This window comes from Lucilia cuprina, chromosome 2 (genome assembly GCF_022045245.1).
Source record: "Lucilia cuprina isolate Lc7/37 chromosome 2, ASM2204524v1, whole genome shotgun sequence".
In the NCBI taxonomy this organism is placed as follows: Eukaryota; Metazoa; Arthropoda; class Insecta; order Diptera; family Calliphoridae; genus Lucilia; species Lucilia cuprina.
The window spans coordinates 64,109,843-64,129,666 of record NC_060950.1 but is presented as its reverse complement, the minus strand read 5'-3'; the positions used below and the strand labels follow the sequence as shown (position 1 = coordinate 64,129,666).

The 19,824-nt window shown below is 29.2% G+C and overlaps 6 protein-coding genes across 7 annotated transcripts in view; 4 read left to right on the top strand and 2 right to left on the bottom strand.

Moving 5' to 3' along the window:
• The first annotated feature begins 1,015 nt into the window (after positions 1-1,015).
• Positions 1,016-6,487, top strand: LOC111689706 (fructose-1,6-bisphosphatase 1). Of its 2 annotated transcripts, XM_023452176.2 has the most exons (4): positions 1,030-1,144; positions 4,767-4,812; positions 5,277-5,620; positions 5,688-6,487. In XM_023452176.2, exons 2-4 carry the CDS (start codon positions 4,797-4,799, stop codon positions 6,363-6,365), a joined length of 1,038 nt encoding a protein of 345 aa, XP_023307944.1. In that variant the 5' UTR covers positions 1,030-1,144; positions 4,767-4,796; the 3' UTR covers positions 6,366-6,487. The 2 variants fall into 2 exon arrangements, with proteins under 2 accessions (XP_023307945.1, XP_023307944.1); XM_023452177.2 differs by lacking the exon at positions 4,767-4,812 and having other exon boundaries at positions 1,016-1,144.
• Positions 6,304-10,604, bottom strand: LOC111689705 (tRNA-dihydrouridine(47) synthase [NAD(P)(+)]-like). Its single transcript, XM_023452175.2, has 6 exons — positions 10,447-10,604; positions 10,188-10,380; positions 7,882-8,898; positions 7,678-7,818; positions 6,513-6,949; positions 6,304-6,448 (listed from the first exon to the last, which is right to left on the bottom strand). The coding sequence occupies exons 1-5, from the start codon at positions 10,476-10,478 to the stop codon at positions 6,524-6,526; spliced, it is 1,809 nt and encodes a 602-aa protein (XP_023307943.2). The 5' UTR covers positions 10,479-10,604; the 3' UTR covers positions 6,304-6,448; positions 6,513-6,523.
• Positions 10,605-10,872: 268 nt separating this feature from the next.
• LOC111689708 (GTP-binding protein 10 homolog) lies at positions 10,873-12,293 on the top strand. The gene is made up of 3 exons (XM_023452178.2): positions 10,873-11,007; positions 11,067-11,595; positions 11,659-12,293. Exons 1-3 carry the CDS (start codon positions 10,966-10,968, stop codon positions 12,243-12,245), a joined length of 1,158 nt encoding a protein of 385 aa, XP_023307946.1. The 5' UTR covers positions 10,873-10,965; the 3' UTR covers positions 12,246-12,293.
• On the bottom strand, positions 11,918-13,361 carry LOC124419708. Its single transcript, XM_046950158.1, has 6 exons — positions 13,207-13,361; positions 12,955-13,136; positions 12,591-12,893; positions 12,449-12,477; positions 12,333-12,379; positions 11,918-12,191 (listed from the first exon to the last, which is right to left on the bottom strand). The coding sequence occupies exons 1-4, from the start codon at positions 13,346-13,348 to the stop codon at positions 12,463-12,465; spliced, it is 642 nt and encodes a 213-aa protein (XP_046806114.1). The 5' UTR covers positions 13,349-13,361; the 3' UTR covers positions 11,918-12,191; positions 12,333-12,379; positions 12,449-12,462.
• A 2,460-nt stretch (positions 13,362-15,821) lies between these two features.
• On the top strand, positions 15,822-16,853 carry LOC124421447. Its single transcript, XM_046956679.1, has 3 exons — positions 15,822-16,044; positions 16,113-16,360; positions 16,420-16,853. The coding sequence occupies exons 1-3, from the start codon at positions 15,918-15,920 to the stop codon at positions 16,774-16,776; spliced, it is 732 nt and encodes a 243-aa protein (XP_046812635.1). The 5' UTR covers positions 15,822-15,917; the 3' UTR covers positions 16,777-16,853.
• Positions 16,854-17,574: 721 nt separating this feature from the next.
• The window catches only part of LOC111688201, an 18,203-nt gene continuing 15,953 nt past the window's right edge, over positions 17,575-19,824 (top strand). Inside the window, exon 1 of the mRNA XM_046955934.1 lies at positions 17,575-19,568. Coding sequence (XP_046811890.1) covers positions 18,292-19,568 — 1,277 coding nt within the window. The 5' untranslated portion in view covers positions 17,575-18,291. The remainder of the gene's footprint in view (positions 19,569-19,824) is intronic.

Sequence of the window (19,824 nt, the reverse complement as noted above, 5' to 3'; positions counted from 1 at the left end):
AGACTATAGACTAGACTATAGACTAGACTATAGACTAGACTATAGACTAGACTATAGACTAGACTATAGACTAGACTATAGACTAGACTATAGACTAGACTAGAGACTAGACTATAGACTAGACTATAGACTAGACTATAGACTAGACTATAGACTAAGACTAATAGACTAGACTATAGACTAGACTATAGACTAGACTATAGACTAGACTATAGACTAGACTATAGACTAGACTATAGACTAGACTATAGACTAGACTATAGACTAGACTATAGACTAGACTATAGACTAGACTATAGACTAGACTATAGACTAGACTATAGACTAGACTATAGACTAGACTATAGACTAGACTATAGACTAGACTATAGACTAGACTATAGACTAGACTATAGACTAAACTATAGACTAGACTATAGACTAGACTATAGACTAGACTATAGACTAGACTATAGACTAGACTATAGACTAGACTATAGACTAGACTATAGACTAGACTATAGACTAGACTATAGACTAGACTATAGACTAGACTACAGACTAGACTATAGACTAGACTATAGACTAGACTATAGACTAGACTATAGACTAGACTATAGACTAGACTATAGGCTAGACTATTGAATAGACTATAGGCTAGATCATAGACTATAGACTAGATCATAGACTAGACTATATAATAACCTATGGACTAGACTATAGACTACTCTATAGACTATAGACTAGTCTATAGACTATATCGTCTGGTCTATAGTCTAGTCTATAGTCTAGTCTATAGTCTAGTCTATAGTCTATTGTATAGTCTAGTCAATAGTCTATTCTATAGTCTACTCTATGTTCTAGTCTATGGTCTAGTCTATAGACTGAAGTTTATACTATAAAATATCGCTAAATTAGCATTACCTTTTTAGTTTCTTTTACTAAAGAGTGTCGATTATAAATAATTTACTCTAGCAGAGACTCTTACGCAGTATTCACTCTTTTATTTTATAATTTTTCTTTTTTGTTAATATTTAAGTTTATGCAAAGAAAAAATTTCAGTCTGGAGTAACAACTCGTGGGCAACAGATCCAAACAACAAGTTGATTGAACCATAAAGGATTTACTTTTTTTAAATATTTTTTTATAAAAAATTTAATAATTTGTAAGTAAATATTATTAATAATATAAAAAACAAAAATGATAAGAATTTAGACAAAAAGTATTAAAAAAATAAAAAACAAAATAAGAAATAAAAGTGAAAATTGGACTTTAAACCGAGAACTAAAGAAGAAAAATTTTTAAAAATAATTAAAATAAACAAATTAAAAAGATTTTAAAACCTAAAAAATTAAAATTTTAAGGAAAAAATCTAAAGCACGTGTTTTTTTAATTAAAAAGATTTAAAACAAAAAAAAATTAAACAAACTCATGAGTGGGTGTGTATCTATAAGTATGGTCACAACACACCACCTTACCCTACCCCTGTATACTGTAGAAAAACAACAACAATAATTTTTGGATAATGAAGACTATGTTGTTGTTCGTTGTTTTTGTTTTATATAAAGTTGATGATGAAAAAGGAAAAAAAAACAAAAAAATAAACTAGTTTTATTTGTTTTTCTGAAGGTGCCAACCAGAAAAACTCAAATTTTAGTTGTTGCTGTAGCGTATAGATCTATTTCTGGTTATCAATATGTAGTTGTTGTTATTTTTTTTGTTAATAAAAATATACAAAAAAAAGTGATAACAAAATGTTGTTTGTATAGCTGGTTGTCTAAAAAAAGTGGATCTTTTTCAGAGACAAACAAATACATTTAAAAAAACAGGCCGTTAACGACAGACACATGCCCAAAAATCATTACTCGACCTTGTTAAGGCTTCCACTGATAGGAGAGAAAATCTTTACGAAATTGTATTGAACTTTTTTAAAAATAGAAAATTTTTAGAAATTTAAATGTCATTTGTTAAAGTTTGTAAACAGGTTTTTTTTCTGAAAATAATGGAAAATTTCGCTTAGTTTCAATTCCAATTCGTTCGATTTTGTCATTTCTGATGAAATTATTTAATTTTTTACAAACTCAAGTAGATTTTATTTTAAAGGAACAAAATGGAATTATGTGAAACATCTTTTTTAATTACCTTAAAAATTAGCTAAATCAATAAAATACATGAAAATTAAAGCAACTTAAGTTTTTTGAAAATTGGAACGAAGTGGAATTTAATTAAACATGTAAATATCCAAATAAAAACTCATGTATTTTAATAGTTTGTTTTAAAACAAGTTATTTTTAAGATAAAACAAATAAAATTGCAAGAAAAACAACGAAATTCTGTAAATTTCTTGAGAGGAACGAAATGGTATTAAGTGAAACATGTTGCAAAAGTTACCTAATAATTATCAAAATCCTAAAAAATTAATAAAACTTGTAGAAATTTGATGAAATTCCAAATTTTCCAAGAGGAACGAAATGGAATTTAATGAAACAGGTTCATAATTACATAAAAACTCATGTATTTTAATATTATGATTAAAAACTAGGAATTTTTTCATGAAAATGAGAGAAATTTAAATCTTTTTAAAAGTGGAACGAAGTGGAATTTAATGAAACACATAAATAACTACATAAAACTCATAAATTTCAATATTTTGTTATAAAACAAGACATTTTTAAGATAAAACAAATAAAATTGCAAGAAAAACAAAGAAATTCTGTAAATTTCTTTAGAGGAACGAAATGGTATTAAGTGAAACATTTTGCAAAAGTTACCTAAAATTTATCAAAACCAAAAAAAAAAAATTAATAAAACTTGTAGAAATTTGATGAAATTCAAAAATTTTCCAACTGGAACGAAATGGAATTTAATGAAACACCTTAATAACTACATAAAAATTCATGTTTTTAAATAGTATGCTTTAAAACTAGTAATTTTTCAATGAAAAATTTAATTTTTTTTAAAAGTGGAACGAAGTGGAGTTTAATGAAACACATAAATAACTACATAAAACTCATAAATTTTAATATTTTGTTATAAAACAAGTAATTTTTAAGATAAAACAAATGAAATTGCAAGAAAAACAAAGAAATTCTGTAAATTTCTTTAGAGGAACGAAATGGTATTAAGTGAAACATGTTGCAAAAGTTTCCTAATAATTATCAAAATTAAAAAAAAAAAAAAAAAAAAAAAAAAACTTAATAAAACTTTTAAAAATTTAATAAAATTCCAAATTTTCCAAGAGGAACGAAATGAAGCAGGTTCATAATTACATAAAAACTCATGTATTTTAATATTATGATTTAAAACTAGTAATTTTTTCATGAAAATGAGAGAAATTTTAATCTTTTTCAAGGTGGAACGAAGTGGAATTTAATGAAACACATAAATTTCAATATTTTGTTATAAAACAAGTCAGTTTTAATACAAAACAAATAAAATTGCAAGATAAACAACGAAATTCTGTAAATTTCTTTAGAGGAACGAAATGGTATTAAGTGAAACATGTTGCAAAAGTTACCTATAAATTATCAAAATCAAAAAAACTTAATAAAATTTGTAGAAATTTAATGAAATTCAAAATTTTTTTAAGAGGAACGAAATGGAATTTAATGAATCATGTTAAAAACGTATTAAAAACTTGACTAGAATTGTCAAACAACAAACAGTATTACTTAAACACAAAATTTAGCTTCTAATTTAGTATTTTTCACAGAGGAACGAAATGAGAAAGTGTGAAACATACTTTCAAAAGGAACTATTAATAATGAAATAGCAACATTTTAGAGAAAAATTTAAAAAACTAGGAATAAAACACCTTTGCTTACTATAAAGACTAGACTACAGAGTAGGCTATAGAATTGATTATAGAGTAGACTATAGACTAGACTATAGACTAGGCTATAGACTAGACAGACTATAGGCTAGACTATAGACTAGACTATAGACTAGACTATAGACTAGACTATAGACTAGACTATAGACTAGACTATAGACTATACTATAAACTAGACTATAAACTAGACTATATACTAAACTACAAAATAGACTTATGAGTAGACTACATGTTAGACTAAAGACAAGACTATAGAATAGACTAGACTATAGACTAGACTGTAGACTAGACTATAGACTATCCTATAGACTAGCTTATAGATTAGATTATAGACTAGACTGGGCTATAGACTAGACCATAGACTATACTATAGACTGGATTTTAGACTAGACTACAGACTAGGCAATGGGCTAAAGTACAGACTAGCAAATGGGCTAGACTATAGTCTAGGCTATAGACTAGACTATATACTAGACTATAGACTAGACTACAGCATAAACTAGACTTGTCTTTAGAGAAAACTAGTCTATCGACTAGACTTAATACTAGTCTATGGACTACTTAAACTAAAAACTAGTCTATGGACTAGACTAAAAACTATTCATGGACTAGCATACAGAGAAGACTAGACAATAGAACAGCCTAAAGAGTGGTGTATAGACTAAAACCAAAGCCTATAGAGAAGACTGAAGATTAGTGTATATAACAGACTAAATACTAGTCTTTAGACTAAAGTCTACTCTATTGAAATTTCTTAAAGTGTATTAAAGTCTAGAAGACTAAGAAGACTACAGTAAAAAGTGGTCTATAAATAACACGAAACGCTAGTCTATTGACCAGACTAATGACTAACTTTAAACTTAAGATATTTATGCATTTCCTAATATTATTTTAAAATTTACAATTTAATTAAAAGTTTTTTTTTTTTTGTAAATTTTCATTATATTTTCAACAGATCAAGGTCATAAAAAAGGTTTAATTCAAAATGACTGGCGCTGATAGTAAGTTTTGAGAACAAGCATTTAAATGCTAAACTAGACAATTTGTTCAGTTTGATTTGAATTCGAAATAATATTGAAAATTAAACTAACTGCTATTCGCTGCTATTCGATCTCAAAATTATAATTTTAGTTTAAAATAATTTAAATGTTTTTAATTTTAACAAATTTTTAATTTTGTCACTAAAATCTATGTATTTATGTAAATAAAATGTAAACTCACTTACCCTTGTTGAGAAAATCCTTTAAACTTTTCCTTAGAAGGCAAATAGTTATGTTGTTAGCAAGCTGCTCTTTGACAAAAATAAATCCCTGTAGCATTGTTTTTCTTCTTTTGTCAGCACAATTTTGCATGCTTTTTGTTGTTATTTGTTCTATTGCAGCTCCTTTTGCATGTGTTGTTTATTTTCGATTAAAATATTGTCCTTGTTATAGAATATTAATGTTATTTTTTTTTTCTTTTCTAGACAATATGACACAACAAGGTCAAGCTTTTGACTCTAACGCCATGACCTTAACACGTTTCGTGTTACAGGAACAGCGTAAATTCAAAAATGCCACCGGTGATTTGTCACAATTATTGAATTGTATTCAAACTTCGATTAAGGCTATTGCTTCGGCTGTACGTAAGGCTGGTATTGCCAAATTGCATGGTATTGCTGGTGATGTTAATGTTCAAGGAGAAGAAGTTAAGAAATTGGATGTTTTGTCCAATGAATTGTTCATCAATATGTTGAAATCTTCCTATACCACTTGTTTGATGGTTTCGGAAGAAAATGAAAATGTTATTGAGGTGGAAGTTGAGAAACAGGTGAGTTTCTATTTAATTGTTTTATTGATTACAAAAATGTATTGTTTTTATTTGGTTTTGTTTTTAGGGCAAATATATTGTTTGCTTTGATCCTTTGGATGGTTCTTCGAACATTGATTGTTTGGTGTCTATTGGTTCTATTTTCTCCATTTACCGCAAACAAACTGAGGGTGCTCCTACTGTTCAGGATGCTTTGCAGCCTGGTAATCAAATTGTTGCTGCCGGTTATGCTTTATATGGTTCAGCCACCGCTATTGTTTTGGCTTTGGGACCTGGTTCCGGTGTAAATGGCTTCACCTATGATCCTGCCATTGGTGAATTCATTTTGACTGAACCCAACATGCGTGTCCCCGAAAAAGGCAAAATCTATGCCATCAATGAAGGTTATGCTGCTGACTGGGAGGCTGGCGTTTACAATTATGTAGCTGCCAAAAAGGATCCCTCAAAAGGCAAACCCTATGGTGCCCGTTATGTTGGTTCTATGGTAGCTGATGTTCATCGTACCATTAAGTACGGTGGCATTTTCATCTATCCCGCTACCAAATCTGCTCCCAATGGTAAATTGCGTTTGTTGTACGAGTGCAATCCCATGGCCTATTTGATGACTGAAGCTGGTGGTTTGGCCAGCAATGGCAAGATTCCCATTTTGGATATTGTGCCACAAAAGATCCATGAAAGATCGCCCATTTTCTTGGGCTCCAAATTGGATGTTGAAGAAGCTTTGGAATACTATCAAAAAGCTTAAGTTGTTCTCCGCTGTTGTGATTAGTTTTTAAGTTACGTTTTTTATGTTTATTTAAAAGTGTTTTTCTGTTTAATTCTACTAAACTGAAAATAAAACCAAAATTTTTTCTAAAAATCTATAAATTTTTATTGTCTTCTTTAATATTACCTTCCCTCTGCTTAATAGGCATTGGCTTTGTGTTTTGGCATAAAGGTAAAACCTTCTGGCACTGGACCCAATAACATTTCACTTAATTTTACCCAATCCTGCGAGTTTGGTGAACTCATTAAAGTTTCCATTTCATCTCGTCCCCTAAAGGTTTGTGGTCTTTGGTTAATTTTCTGTGGAGGCTGCAACATTAGATCGTAGGGTATATAACGATAGAGGAATGATTGCCATTCCAGCAAGAAACGTCTGGTGTTCTCAACACCCTTAGTGTCGGAACCCCAATGTTCTAGACCGTAGTTGACATATTTACGCATTATTTCGAAACGCTCCGCTGATGAGGGATCCCAATTTTTTTGTTCCTTGATTTCTTTGAATATCCAAGGTTTAATTAAGGCACCACGACCGATCATAACCGATGATACATGGGGTGCAATTTTCTAGAAGAAAATTAATTAAAGATTAGTTTAATCATTCTGAAATAGTTTAGTTCTGGTTTAAGTTCAGTTATACGTCAGTTTAGTTTTAGTTCGGTTGAGTTCTAGTTCATTTGTAGTTTAGTTCCAGTTTAGTTCTAGTTCATTTGTAGTTTAGTTCCAGTTTAGTTCTAGTTCAGTTCTAATTCAGTTCTAGTTCAGTTCTAGTTCAGTTCTAGTTCAGTTCTAGTTCAGTTCTAGTTCAGTTCTAGTTCAGTTCTAGTTCAGTTCTAGTTCAGTTCTAGTTCAGTTCTAGTTCAGTTCTAGTTCAGTTCTAGTTCAGTTCTAGTTCAGTTCTAGTTCAGTTCTAGTTCAGTTCTAGTTCAGTTCTAGTTCAGTCCTAGATCAGTCCTAGTTCAGTTCTAGTTCAGTTCCAGTTCAGTTCAAGTTCAGTTCAAGTTCAGTTCTAGTTCAGTTCTAGTACTGTTCTAGTTCAGTTCTAGTTCAGTTCTAGTTCAGTTCTAGTTCAGTTCTAGTTCAGTTCTAGTTCAGTTCTAGTTCAGTTCTAGTTCAGTTCTAGTTCAGTTCTAGTTCAGTTCTAGTTCAGTTCTAGTTCAGTTCTAGTTCAGTTCTAGTTCAGTTCTAGTTCAGTTCTAGTTCAGTTTTAGTTCAGTTTTAGTTCAGTTCTAGTTCAGTTCTAGTTCAGTTTAAATTTAGTTCTATTAACAAAACATAAACATTTTCAAACTTACCCTCTTTTCCATATAGTCTTCATAACTTAAAATATCACCATTACCAATCACAGGTATATTTTTAACTTTGGCCGCACATTCCTCTATATATTCCCAATTTGCATTCTTGGTATAACGTTGTTCACGTGAACGACCGTGTAACTAAAATGAAAGAAAATAAAATATTAAAATTATATTTAAAAAAATCATTGTAATTCCGCTTACCGTTACTGCCGCTGCACCCCATTCCTCTACCAAAGGCATTAAATCATGAGCCACACTTTTGTCGGCATATATACCGGTACGCATTTTTACCGTAAACGGTATTAAAGGATTCAAAGCCGAACAGGAGCGTACTGTCAATTCTAAAATATTAGATCTTCTCATTAAGGCACTACCACCGCCTTGTTGGTAGATTAAATCAATAGGACAACCAATGTTTAAATCGAGAAAATCAACTTTAGCAGTCTCCTGTAATAACTGTGCTGTTTGTGCTATAATATTAGGATTATTGCCACATAATTGTACACCAAATATGTCCTCGGAGGCATGACGTTTCGTAAGAGCCCATTCTTGAGTCATACCTTTAACTAAAGGTACACAACAGGCCATTTCACCACAGGTTATATCGGCTCCAAATTCCTTGCATATACGTCGAAAAGGTAAGTTACCCACTGTTGTCAATGGAGATAATACCAATTTTTCGGCAAAGTCTATGGGTTTAGTTTGTTTAGCATCTCTGCCCTTAGTCTCCTCATCATTCACACATGATCCTACTGGTTTTTCTTCTTTATTTTCTTGTTTATCGTCAGTTTGTTTAACTTCTTCTTTTTCGGATTCCTTTTTCTCTTTCCTTGCATCTCTTAGTTTTTCTGCCTCTTTTACCATTTCTTTGGATTTGGAAAAATCATAATCTCTTTTCCTTAAACGTATTTGCATTTCTGAGTTTATACCATTGCAGGTGGTAGGTGGTGCATTTTCATCATATTCGGGTTTTTTAATATTATGACCTTCACTATCTAAGTGTGCCTTAGCAAAACGACAGGTTACACCGCGAGGACAATAGCCTTTAGCTTCATATACGGGACACTTATCGCCAAGATCTTCACCTTTATTAGCTAAATACTGTTGTAAATCATGAACATAACGACAATTTTCCAAAGGACATTTATTTTCGGTGGGTCCATTTATTAGAGAATTGCAGAGATGCAAAGTACGATCTTCTTTGTACACTGGCCGATGCTGGGAATTCAGAGATTTAGAGAGAAGAAAAACGTTAATTCTTTATAAGAAGTATGATGGCAGTACTAAACATTTGATAAACAATAAATAATTATCATCTATTTTACTTAGAACTTTTTCTACAAAGGTAATCAATCACCTGATACCACTCATCTGTATACATAATAGATGCAATCTGTTGCAATCTACGACTGAAGTAAAACTTTACCATAACTAAAAGTAAACTAGAACTGAATTGGTCTAAACAAGACTTGAACTGAACTTAAGAAGAACTAAGGTACAACTTAACTGAACTAGAACTAAACTAGAACTGAACTAGAATAAAACTAGAACTGAACTAGAATTGTACTAGAACTGAACTAGAACTTAACTAGAACTGAACTAGAACTGAACTAGAACTGAACTAGAACTGAACTAGAACTGAACTAGAACTGAACTAGAACTGAACTAGAACTGAACTAGAACTGAACTAGAACTGAACTACAACTGAACTAGAACTGAACTAGAACTGAATTAGAACTGAACTAGAACTGAACTAGTACTGAACTAGTACTAAACTAGAACTAAACTAAAACTTAACTAAATCTTAACTAGAACTGAACTAGAACTGAACTAGAACTGAACTAGAACTGAACTAGAACTAGAATTGAACTAGAACTGAACTAGAACTGAACTAGAACTGAACTAGAACTGAACTAGAACTGAACTAGAACTGAACTAGAACTGAACTAGAACTGAACTAGAACTGAACTAGAACTGAACTAGAACTGAACTAGAACTGAACTAGAACTGAACTAGAACTGAACTAGAACTGAACTAGAACTGAACTAGAACTGAACTAGAACTAAACTAAAACTGAACAAGAACTAAAACTGAACTAGAACTGAACTAAAACGGGACTACAACTGAACTAGAAATGAACTAGAACTGAACTAGAACTAGAACTGAACTAGAACTGAATTATAACTGAACTAGAACTAAACTAAAACTGTACAAGAACTGAGGTAGAATCAGAACTTGGACTAGAATAGAACATGACTGTAATAAAGTAAACAAACTAGAACTGATCTTAAAATGAACTGGAAGTAAAGTAGAACTTGAGCTTGTATGATTACAACAGAACTAGAACTTAAGTTAAATATAAAAACAGGATACGAACTAGAACCAGAAATAATATCGAAATTAAGTAACGCTGATTTAGAACTGAACAAGTACAGAACTAAAACTAAACTAGAACTGAAATGGTTACCAAATAGAGCTCACATTTTTTTATAATTTAAAATCCTTACCTTATTTTGTCCCCTTTTCCGATCTTTCTTATTAGTTTTCTGAAATTTCTTTCCACTACCATTTTCACCAGCCTCTTTCGATTCATCGTTTTTAGCATCTTCCCCCTCTGAATGTTTTCTTTTGTTATTTTCCTCTTTATTTACATTCTCGGAAGCGGCTGTTACACTTTTCTTAACATCTTCCACCAAATATCTAATGAGAAGTTTTTAATTGTTAATTTTTACTTTTATAAAGATTCAATTCAAACAAACTACATACTCCGGTTTAATATAACAAATACCAGGTTCCATTTTTTATAAAAAAAAACTAATTAAATTGCACTTTAATGGAAAAATTTAAATAAAAACTAAAATAAATTCACAGTATAAACTTGCAAGTTGCAACACGTGCTGTCTGTTGTGAAAACAAAACTAGAATGACGCGATAATGACAGAAAAGAGAAATATAAAGGGTTGCCCATAGCAAAGGGATTATAAGAAAATTTATTTGTTTTAGAAAATTTTAAGTAACTATGAGGAATAAATTAAAAAATCTAGTTGGAGATGATTAGAATTAAATGAAATTTTTGACAAAAGTTCAAAAATTTTATGAAAAACTTTAAACATTTTAAATAAATTTAACGGTTTTCTTGTATATTTATAGTCAGGCAACTCTGGCGAGTAAAAGAGCTATAAAACAGCTGTTTTTTGTTTACATTTGGGATTGTTGCAGCAGCCGGGTTAAATAACTTGTTAAGATTTAGTTAAAAATTAATAAATGTTTAATTAATTATAAAAAATGGTACAATTATTTACGTTTCTATTAAAAGCCAGTAAAAAAGTATGTTTAGTTTTGTAATTATATAAACAAATTCTTTAATAATTCTCATTTCCCTTTAGCCTCCTCGGGCGCACATGAGAGGCGGCAATGTATTCCTAGACACTTTACGCTTAACTGTTAAGGGAGGTCATGGTGGTAATGGTATACCCAAATATGGCGGTATAGGTGGCCAAGGTGGTTGTGTGTATATAGAAGCCAAAGAAGGTGTGACTTTAAGACATTTGGCACAAAAATATAAAGAAAAAAAGGCGGCCGCCACTAGTGGTGAAGACAGTAGTAAGGTGCGTATTTTAGGACGGCGGGGAGTAGATGAAAAAATAGAGGTTCCGGTGGGAGTACAAATCTATGACGAAACGGGTAAACTTATTGCTGATCTAAATGAACCGGGTTCCAAATGTATAGCAGCCGGTGGTGGTATGGGTGGATGTTCAGGTACCAATTTCTTGGGTAAACCAGGTGAACATAAAATTGTCAACTTGGATTTAAAGCTTATAGCAGATATTGGTTTAGTAGGTTTTCCTAATGCTGGCAAAAGTACTTTCCTGAAAGCAATATCCAATGCCAAACCCAAAATAGCTTCGTATCCCTGTAAGTAGACTTTTAAAGCTTATAGCTTTTAAATTTGTTTTATTAAAATTTTATTATTTTTAGTCACTACTATAAGACCTCAAATTGGTACGGTTAATTATAGCGATTTACGTTCCATAACTATAGCCGATTTGCCCGGTTTAATTGAAGGTGCTCATGCTAATTTCGGTATGGGTCATAAATTTCTTAAACACATAGAACGCACCCGTCTACTTTTGTTTATGGTCGATATTTATGGTTTTCAATTAAGTCCCAAACATAAACCACGTGATTGTGTGCAAAATATATTTGCCCTTAACAAAGAATTGGAACTATACGATCGTACATTATTGGATAAACCATGTGTTTTATTATTAAACAAAATGGATGTAACGGGAGCTAGTGAAATACTTAAAAACAATAAATACAATATAGAAAATCTTGAAAATAAACTAGAAGAATGTCCACAGGAAATACGACCCGAAAAAGTAATAAAATTTGAACGTATAATACCAATATCGGCTAAAAATGCTTCGCGTATAAATGAAGTTAAACGTGAGTTGAGAAAAGTTTTAGATGAACAGGCGGAAAAGCAGCAATTGCCAGATGAGTTTGAGCTGAAAGAAATGTTAAAAAGTAAGGTGGGTGAAAGAGGACCAAAAATTACATGATGTGTTCAATTTTTCTTGTAATAAAAAAAGGTGAGAATTTTTGTTAAATTTTGTTTAAGAAATTAGTAAGTAATGTTTATAACTTACAGTTTGTAGGAAAATGGTTTTAAATATGGTCTTTATAATGGATCTAACTGTAAGTATTAATAATTATTCATTATAAATTACCAGTAAACAGCAATAAAAAGAAAAAAAATACTTACCAAAAAAAGGACCTTTATAATGGATCTATCTGTAAGTATTAATAATTATTAATTATAAATTACCAGTAAACAGCAATAAAAAGAAAAAAATAACGTGCAATTATTGTAACAATTTTAAAAAATTATTAACCAAAATACTTACCAAATCCCATTGAAAATATGGAAACAATAATAAGAAATTTATAAATATAGCGGCAAATATTAATAGATGTTTATACAAATTCAATATTTTTAAACAAGCATTATTCTCCACTCCAGATTGTTCAGTTTCTACTTTATAAGGAGCCTGGTAATTGTTATAGATGCTGCAGTTATGAAAGCCAGTTATAGCTATACCGATATAACAATAATATAACCAAACACCAATAACACTATGAATAGCTGCTAGAGACTCACGAAGTTTTCCAGACGGCAAAGCCATAAAAATAAACAAACCAAAAGCCATCTAAAAGCTTTAACAAATTAAAACATAATATTCGTGAATTTAATTTCGTCTCTTAACCAACCTGAGCAAAATAACCATAATATACGATATATGCTGGATAGCCATGTAAAAAATGCCAATTTGGACCTTTCAAATCGAGAAGCGAATAATACATTATACTCCAGGCCAGCATATGAAGAAACGCATGCATTAATTTTAAGGGTAAAGTTTCAACGTCTTGCAATATACGAAATAAACTAACGGCTAAAGGATAATATGAAGAAATTGATTTTTAAAATCGCCTAAAACTTACTTTTATCTCTTAATAACTTACCTATGGACATAACCATCAGTGAGATCAAAGCATAACAACCATGATCTAAGCGAAGATGTAACATTGACGATATATTTTTATAATAGTTATAAGCATAAATCAATAAGCCCATATGAGCAATATATATTATTAAAGCGAACATTGTAGTTGAAAGTTTCATTGTTTTTTTTTTTTTTTTTTGAAGATTTATTTCATATAAATTTCAAGAAATTTCGAATAAATTATTTGACAACTTAATTAAAAGTTGACAAAAAATGCTTTACAGTATTCAAAAAAAAGGAGAATAAAATATTTGAGAAAAATTTTGTAAAATAAAGTTTTTTTAATAAAATTTTAGAGTTTTTTTTGTGGAAATTTAAATTTTATGTGAAATTTGATGAATTTGTTAGAAATAAGTTTTAAAAAATGTTTGCCTTAGTTTTTAATATTTAAATTCTTTTTCGAAATTCTATTCGAAATTTCAAAGTTTTATAAAAATTTGTTTTAAAATCAATAAATTTTAACAAAACATTTATTATTTTCATTTATAACTTTTAACAAAAGATTCATATATATATTGTGTAGTTTGAAAAATACATTTTTAGGATTTTGAAAATTTTGACAAATATTTGAATTTTCAAACTTTTGCTATTCTAATTTTGAAATTTCATAAAATGTTGCATTTTCTATTAGAAATAAGTTTTAAAAAATGTTTGACTTAGTTTTCAATATTTTTAATCTTTTTCGAAATATTATTCGAAATTTCAAAGTTTTATAAAAATTTGTTTAAAAATTAATAAATTTTAACAATACATTTATTATTTTCAATTAAAAATAACTTTTAATAAAAGATTCATTAATATTTTAAAATTTGAAAATTTTTCAAATTTTATTCGAAAGTTTTTTGTTAGATTTTTTAGTGAAATTTTAGATTTTTTAGTGAAAATTTAAATTTTGTGTGAAATTTGATAAATTTATTATATTTGAATTTCTTTTTTAGCAATTTCATATTCTTATCAATATATTGTGCAGTTTGAAAAGTAAATTTTTAGGATTTTGAAAATTTTGACAAATTTTTGAATTTTCAAACTTTTGCTATTCTAAATTTGAATTTTCAAACTTTTCAAAAAAAAAAAAAACAATAGATTTTTATAAAAAAAATTTTGCAATTTCCATTAGAAATAAGTTTTAAAAAATGTTTGACTTAGTTTTCAATATTTTAAATCTTTTTCGAAAGTCTATTCGAAATTTCAAAGTTTTATAAAAATTTGTTTAAAAATCAATAAATTTTAACAATACATTTATTATTTTCAATTAAAAATAACTTTTAACAAAAGATTCATTAATATTTTAAAATTTGAAAATTTTTCAAATTTTATTCGAAAGTTTTTTGTTAGATTTTTTAGTGAAATTTTAGATTTTTTAGTGAAAATTTAAATTTTGTGTGAAATTTGATAAATTTATTATATTTGAATTTCTTTTTTAGCAATTTCATATTCTTATCAATATATTGTGCAGTTTGAAAAGTAAATTTTTAGGATTTTGAAAATTTTGACAAATTTTTGAATTTTCAAACTTTTGCTATTCTAAATTTGAATTTTCAAACTTTTCAAAAAAAAAAAAAAAACAATAGATTTTTATAAAAAAATTTTGCAATTTCCATTAGAAATAAGTTTTAAAAAATGTTTGACTTAGTTTTCAATATTTTAAATCTTTTTCGAAAGTCTATTCGAAATTTCAAAGTTTTATAAAAATTTGTTTAAAAATCAAAAAATTTTCATTTATATTTTAAAATTTGAAATTTTCCGAAAAAAATATTTAAATCAAGAGATTTTTTGTAAAAAAATCTAGTTTTTTCAATAATAAATAATATTGAAAAAAATATTTGCTTAATATTTTAAATTATAAATAACTTTTAACAAATATGCTTAATATTTTAAGATTTTTGAAATTTTATTTGAATTTATGAAATTTTATTTGAATTTTCAAAATTTTACAAAAAAAAACTTATATCAATAGATTTTTACAAAAAAGCTAGTATTTTCAATAATAAATAATTTCTAATATTTTCAAAATTCTATTCAAACTTTTACAAAAGTATTTAATTAAAATATTTTCAAATATTTTTTTAAAATTTTCGAAATTTTGAAATTTTTCAAAAAAAAAAACAAAAAAAGCAAACAGATTTTCAAAAAAAAAATCTGGAATTTTCAATTATTAATAATTTTTCAAAAATGTTTGCTTAATATTTTCAAATTTTCAAAATTCTATTCGAACTTTTACAAAAATACTTAATCAAAAGATTTCCACAAAAATTTCAATATTTTTAAATATAAATAAAATTTTTGCTTAATATTTTAAGATTTTAAAAATTTCGAATCTTCGATCTTTTCCAAATCTTAATCAATAGATTTTTTTGGAAACAAAATGGCATTTTCAATAAAAACAAAAAATAACAAATTTTACAAATTTACTTTATCAAAATTTTAGACATTTTGAAATTTTCAAAATCATGTTCGAATTACAAATAATTTTAAGATTTGAGCTGAAAATTTTGTAAAATTAAATTTAACTATTCGAATTTATAAAAAAACATAGTTTTCAAATTTTTTTTACAAATTAAAAAAGCACTGCATTGAAAACTCTTAAAAAATTTTTAAAAAATATATCAAACTTTAAAATTAAAAAAAAAAATTAATTCAAATTAAAGCATAAGATTCTGCTCTCAAAAAATGTCCCACAATCCATATAGATTTGTAGTATATGCCCTCATTATTATAATGGTGGCCACTATAGCTCTAGATATAATGTTATTTCCCGTTTTATGGACCTCATTATTATTCTATGGCTTAACCACAGGTAAATTTAAGACAAATCCAATACAAGCAATAAAAATTTTAAAAATAATATACAAATACTTCATAAAGCTGTAACAATTTTTCGTGTTTTTGGACGTAATGGTGCCACGATTGTCATACATATTGTCACAACTGTGGGATTGCTTTTCATGATTTACGTACACTTTTACGATGAAAGTCATCTAATCGATGTTGAATATTATAAAGAAGAGACGCGTTTAAGCTATAGTATGATATTGGATCTCAAGCCAAAGACACCATTGCCACCTAGAGCAAATTTCATGGCCCTCTGGCTTACTTATCCCATGTTATATTTGGTAACTTAATGTAAATATATAGCATCCGGTATATAATTTCAATATTTTTTCTTTTCTAGACTTTTGCCTCCATCACCGGCATACTCTGTATTTTTAATTTATCTCTAAATGTGCGCAAAATGTTTGCTGGACTTCATGGTACTTTGGGTCATACCATTACCATGATATTTTTCTTAGTTTGTGTATTTTATGCTCATTATTTCAAGACCTACGATTTGACGGTCACCATTAAAATGTTATATTACTTAACCTATATGATTGTAATGTTAAGTCCGAATCTGATTAGTTATTCTCAGATACTAAGCAAACATTATGCAGATGAGCCAGAAGAGGAGGAAGTCGAAGATGATGATGGTATAGAAGTTGTGGAAGTAAGTGATAAGAAAGAGGAGCAAAGAAAGGAACGAAAGAAATGAACATAAGATTTTATTAATATATAATTGTTTTGATTTTAGCTTTTATTGATATTTAATAAATAAATATTTTATGTTCTAAAAGATTTAACTAGCATTTATTTATAGAATCTTAAGATTCTTTAATTAAATATATATAATTAAGCTTCAATTAAAACATTTTTATTAAAATTAAAAAATGAAATTTCATACATTAAAAATATTTTTTAAAAATTATATGAATCATTTTAAAATTTTATACAAATTAATGTAAATCCTTTTCAAAGAATTAGAAATTAAAAAACTTTACTACTTAAGGTCTACACTGGCAACACTGATGTTGATGGAATAGTAATTACATGAAAAAATCTGTGTTGATTTCAAAGGTACACATTTTTTGTACTTTTATGTTTTGGTTTTTAATTTTATATAATAATATCTATCTATCTATCTATCTATCCATCTATCTATCTATCTATCTATCTATCTATCTATCTATCTATCTATCTATCTATCTATCTATCTATCTATCTATCTATCTATCTATCTATCTATCTATCTATCTATCTATCTATCTATCTATCTATCTATCTATCTATCTATCTATCTATCTATCTATCTATCTATCTATCTATCTATCTATCTATCTATCTATCTATCTATCTATCTATCTATCTATCTATCTATCTATTCAGTTGACACTTCACAACTTTTGTTCCTTTTTAGTACCTTTTTTATTAATTTGGAACTTTTTCTTATCCACTGTTTGCACATAAACTTAACACACGCCACATGCCAACACTGGATTTTTAAATCAGTTGTCAAAGTGGCACCAAAGCGAGTGGTTGTATTATTTTCGTGTACGGCAAATCCGCGTTAATTTTTTACAAGTGCTTTTTCAATAAAAATAATAACAAAATAAACCATAAAAACGCATTAAAAACAACATAAATCTATTTACAACCCATTAATGCTTTATAAACTATAAGAAAATTACAAGAAATTTGCCGAAAATGTGAGATTTTTAATGGAAAATTCAAAAGTGAAAAATTTTTCTAATTGGGAAGTCAGATTACAAAGCTTAACACGAACGACGAAGAAGAAAAAATATACGAAAAAGTAGAAGTATGAAAAAATAAAAAAGTGAATACATAAAAGGCACACAAAAAAATGGTATATAAAGAGAGTGCAAAATAAATAAATAAAAGGAGAGTGAAAATGCAATGAAAAAATAACAACGTCGGAAAGAGAGAAAGAGTGAGAGTGTTTATGTTTTGGTTTTTTGGTAAATAAATACAAAACAAAAACAAAGCGGCTGTAATAATAAAAAACAACAACAACAAGACGGGCAAAAAGTAGTGACAGCCGAGTGTTTGTTTATATTTTGATTTGGTTTCGCCGGTTTGTTGTTTGTTTATTTTTCCTTTTTTTCATTCTTTCACTTAAAAGTAAATGTACTCGTGCGTGTGTTTATGTGCGTAAATTACCAAGAAATTTTGTGTTTACATTTGTATTGTTGTTGTAATTAATGTTTACAAAATGTCACAAAATAATCAACGTAAACATTATCATATACATGCTCCCTATCAACACCCCCAACAGCAGCAACAACAGGCTCAACATCATCATCATCCGCATCACTTGACTGCCACACAACAGCAGCAGCAACAACATCATCATCAGCAACAACAGCAGCAATGGTACGCGCCACAACATTATCAACATGGACTTCATTTAAGAGATTCGCGCCATATTCAGCATCCATCTGCTCAACATCCTCATCATCATTCTCATCATGTTCCACACCAGCAACAACCGCAGACACACCATCAAGCTCAACATCACAGCCATTCGATGGCTTCTCATATGTTTGCAAGTGGTTATGTTGCAGCAGGAGTTGGTGGAGGGGGTGGAGTAGGTGGTGTTTCTAGTTCAGCTGGTGGTGGGGTAACAGTACCGAGTTCACCACACAATACAGCAACAATGGGCAGTACACACAACATGCCGGTTGCTTCTTCCCCTGCACATCATTATTCTTCTGCTGCTGCTTTGGCTGGTTCGAGTTCGAGTGTTGTTGGTGCTGGCATTAGTGGCGGCCCGACACCAAGTAATGCACCTACAGCTAATAGTGCTGCTGGTGGCGCCTATGCTGCTCGTAACCGAATCTTTGACCTTGAAATGTTAACAACACAATCAACAACACAACAACATGCTCACAGTAGTAGTGCAGCATCACATTCTCACTCTATGTTATCAACAGCCGCCGGCAGTTCAAGTGTTCGATCAGCAGCAGGTTTTGATGCCTATTCTCACAATTCTTTATATTCTCAACCCAATCAACGTCATCATTCTTCGCCTGCCTCTTCCTCACACCATCATTTAGCTGCTGCGTCGCATTCTCTGCATCCTCATCATTCCCATCATCATCACCACGCACCAACGTCGTCGCATCATCCTCATCAAACGTCTCTGCATCAGCATCATCAGTCCCATCATCACCATCAGCAGCAGCAGCATCAACAGCAACAACAACAACATTATTATCATCATGCTCCACCAACTTCGCTTCATCGTCCACATTCACAAGTTATGCCCCCCATGTTACAACATATTAAATCTGAGCCAGTAGAGCAAATCACCGTAACACCGTCTATACAAACCGAGGAAATCATCATAAAATGTAAGTTGTATTTATTGTCATCACTGTTTGTTGTTGTATGTAAAATAAGGAGACAATGTTGGGTTTCCCTTCTTCAAATTATGTTTTTTTACTTTGTCGTAGTAGTTTTGTTTTCAGTAGAAATTTCTGTGAAATAGCATTTTGAATTATAAGTAATTTTGTCTATTGGTATTTTAGTTGGAAAAGGACTCATAGATAAGTGTTCGTTGTAATTATTATGTACATCTGTATGACAAAATGTTAAAGATTTTATGAAACTAATTCGTTTTATTGTAATAAGTATTTGTATTAGATAGATAGATAGATAGATAGATAGATAGATAGATAGATAGATAGATAGATAGATAGATAGATAGATAGATAGATAGATAGATAGATAGATAGATAGATAG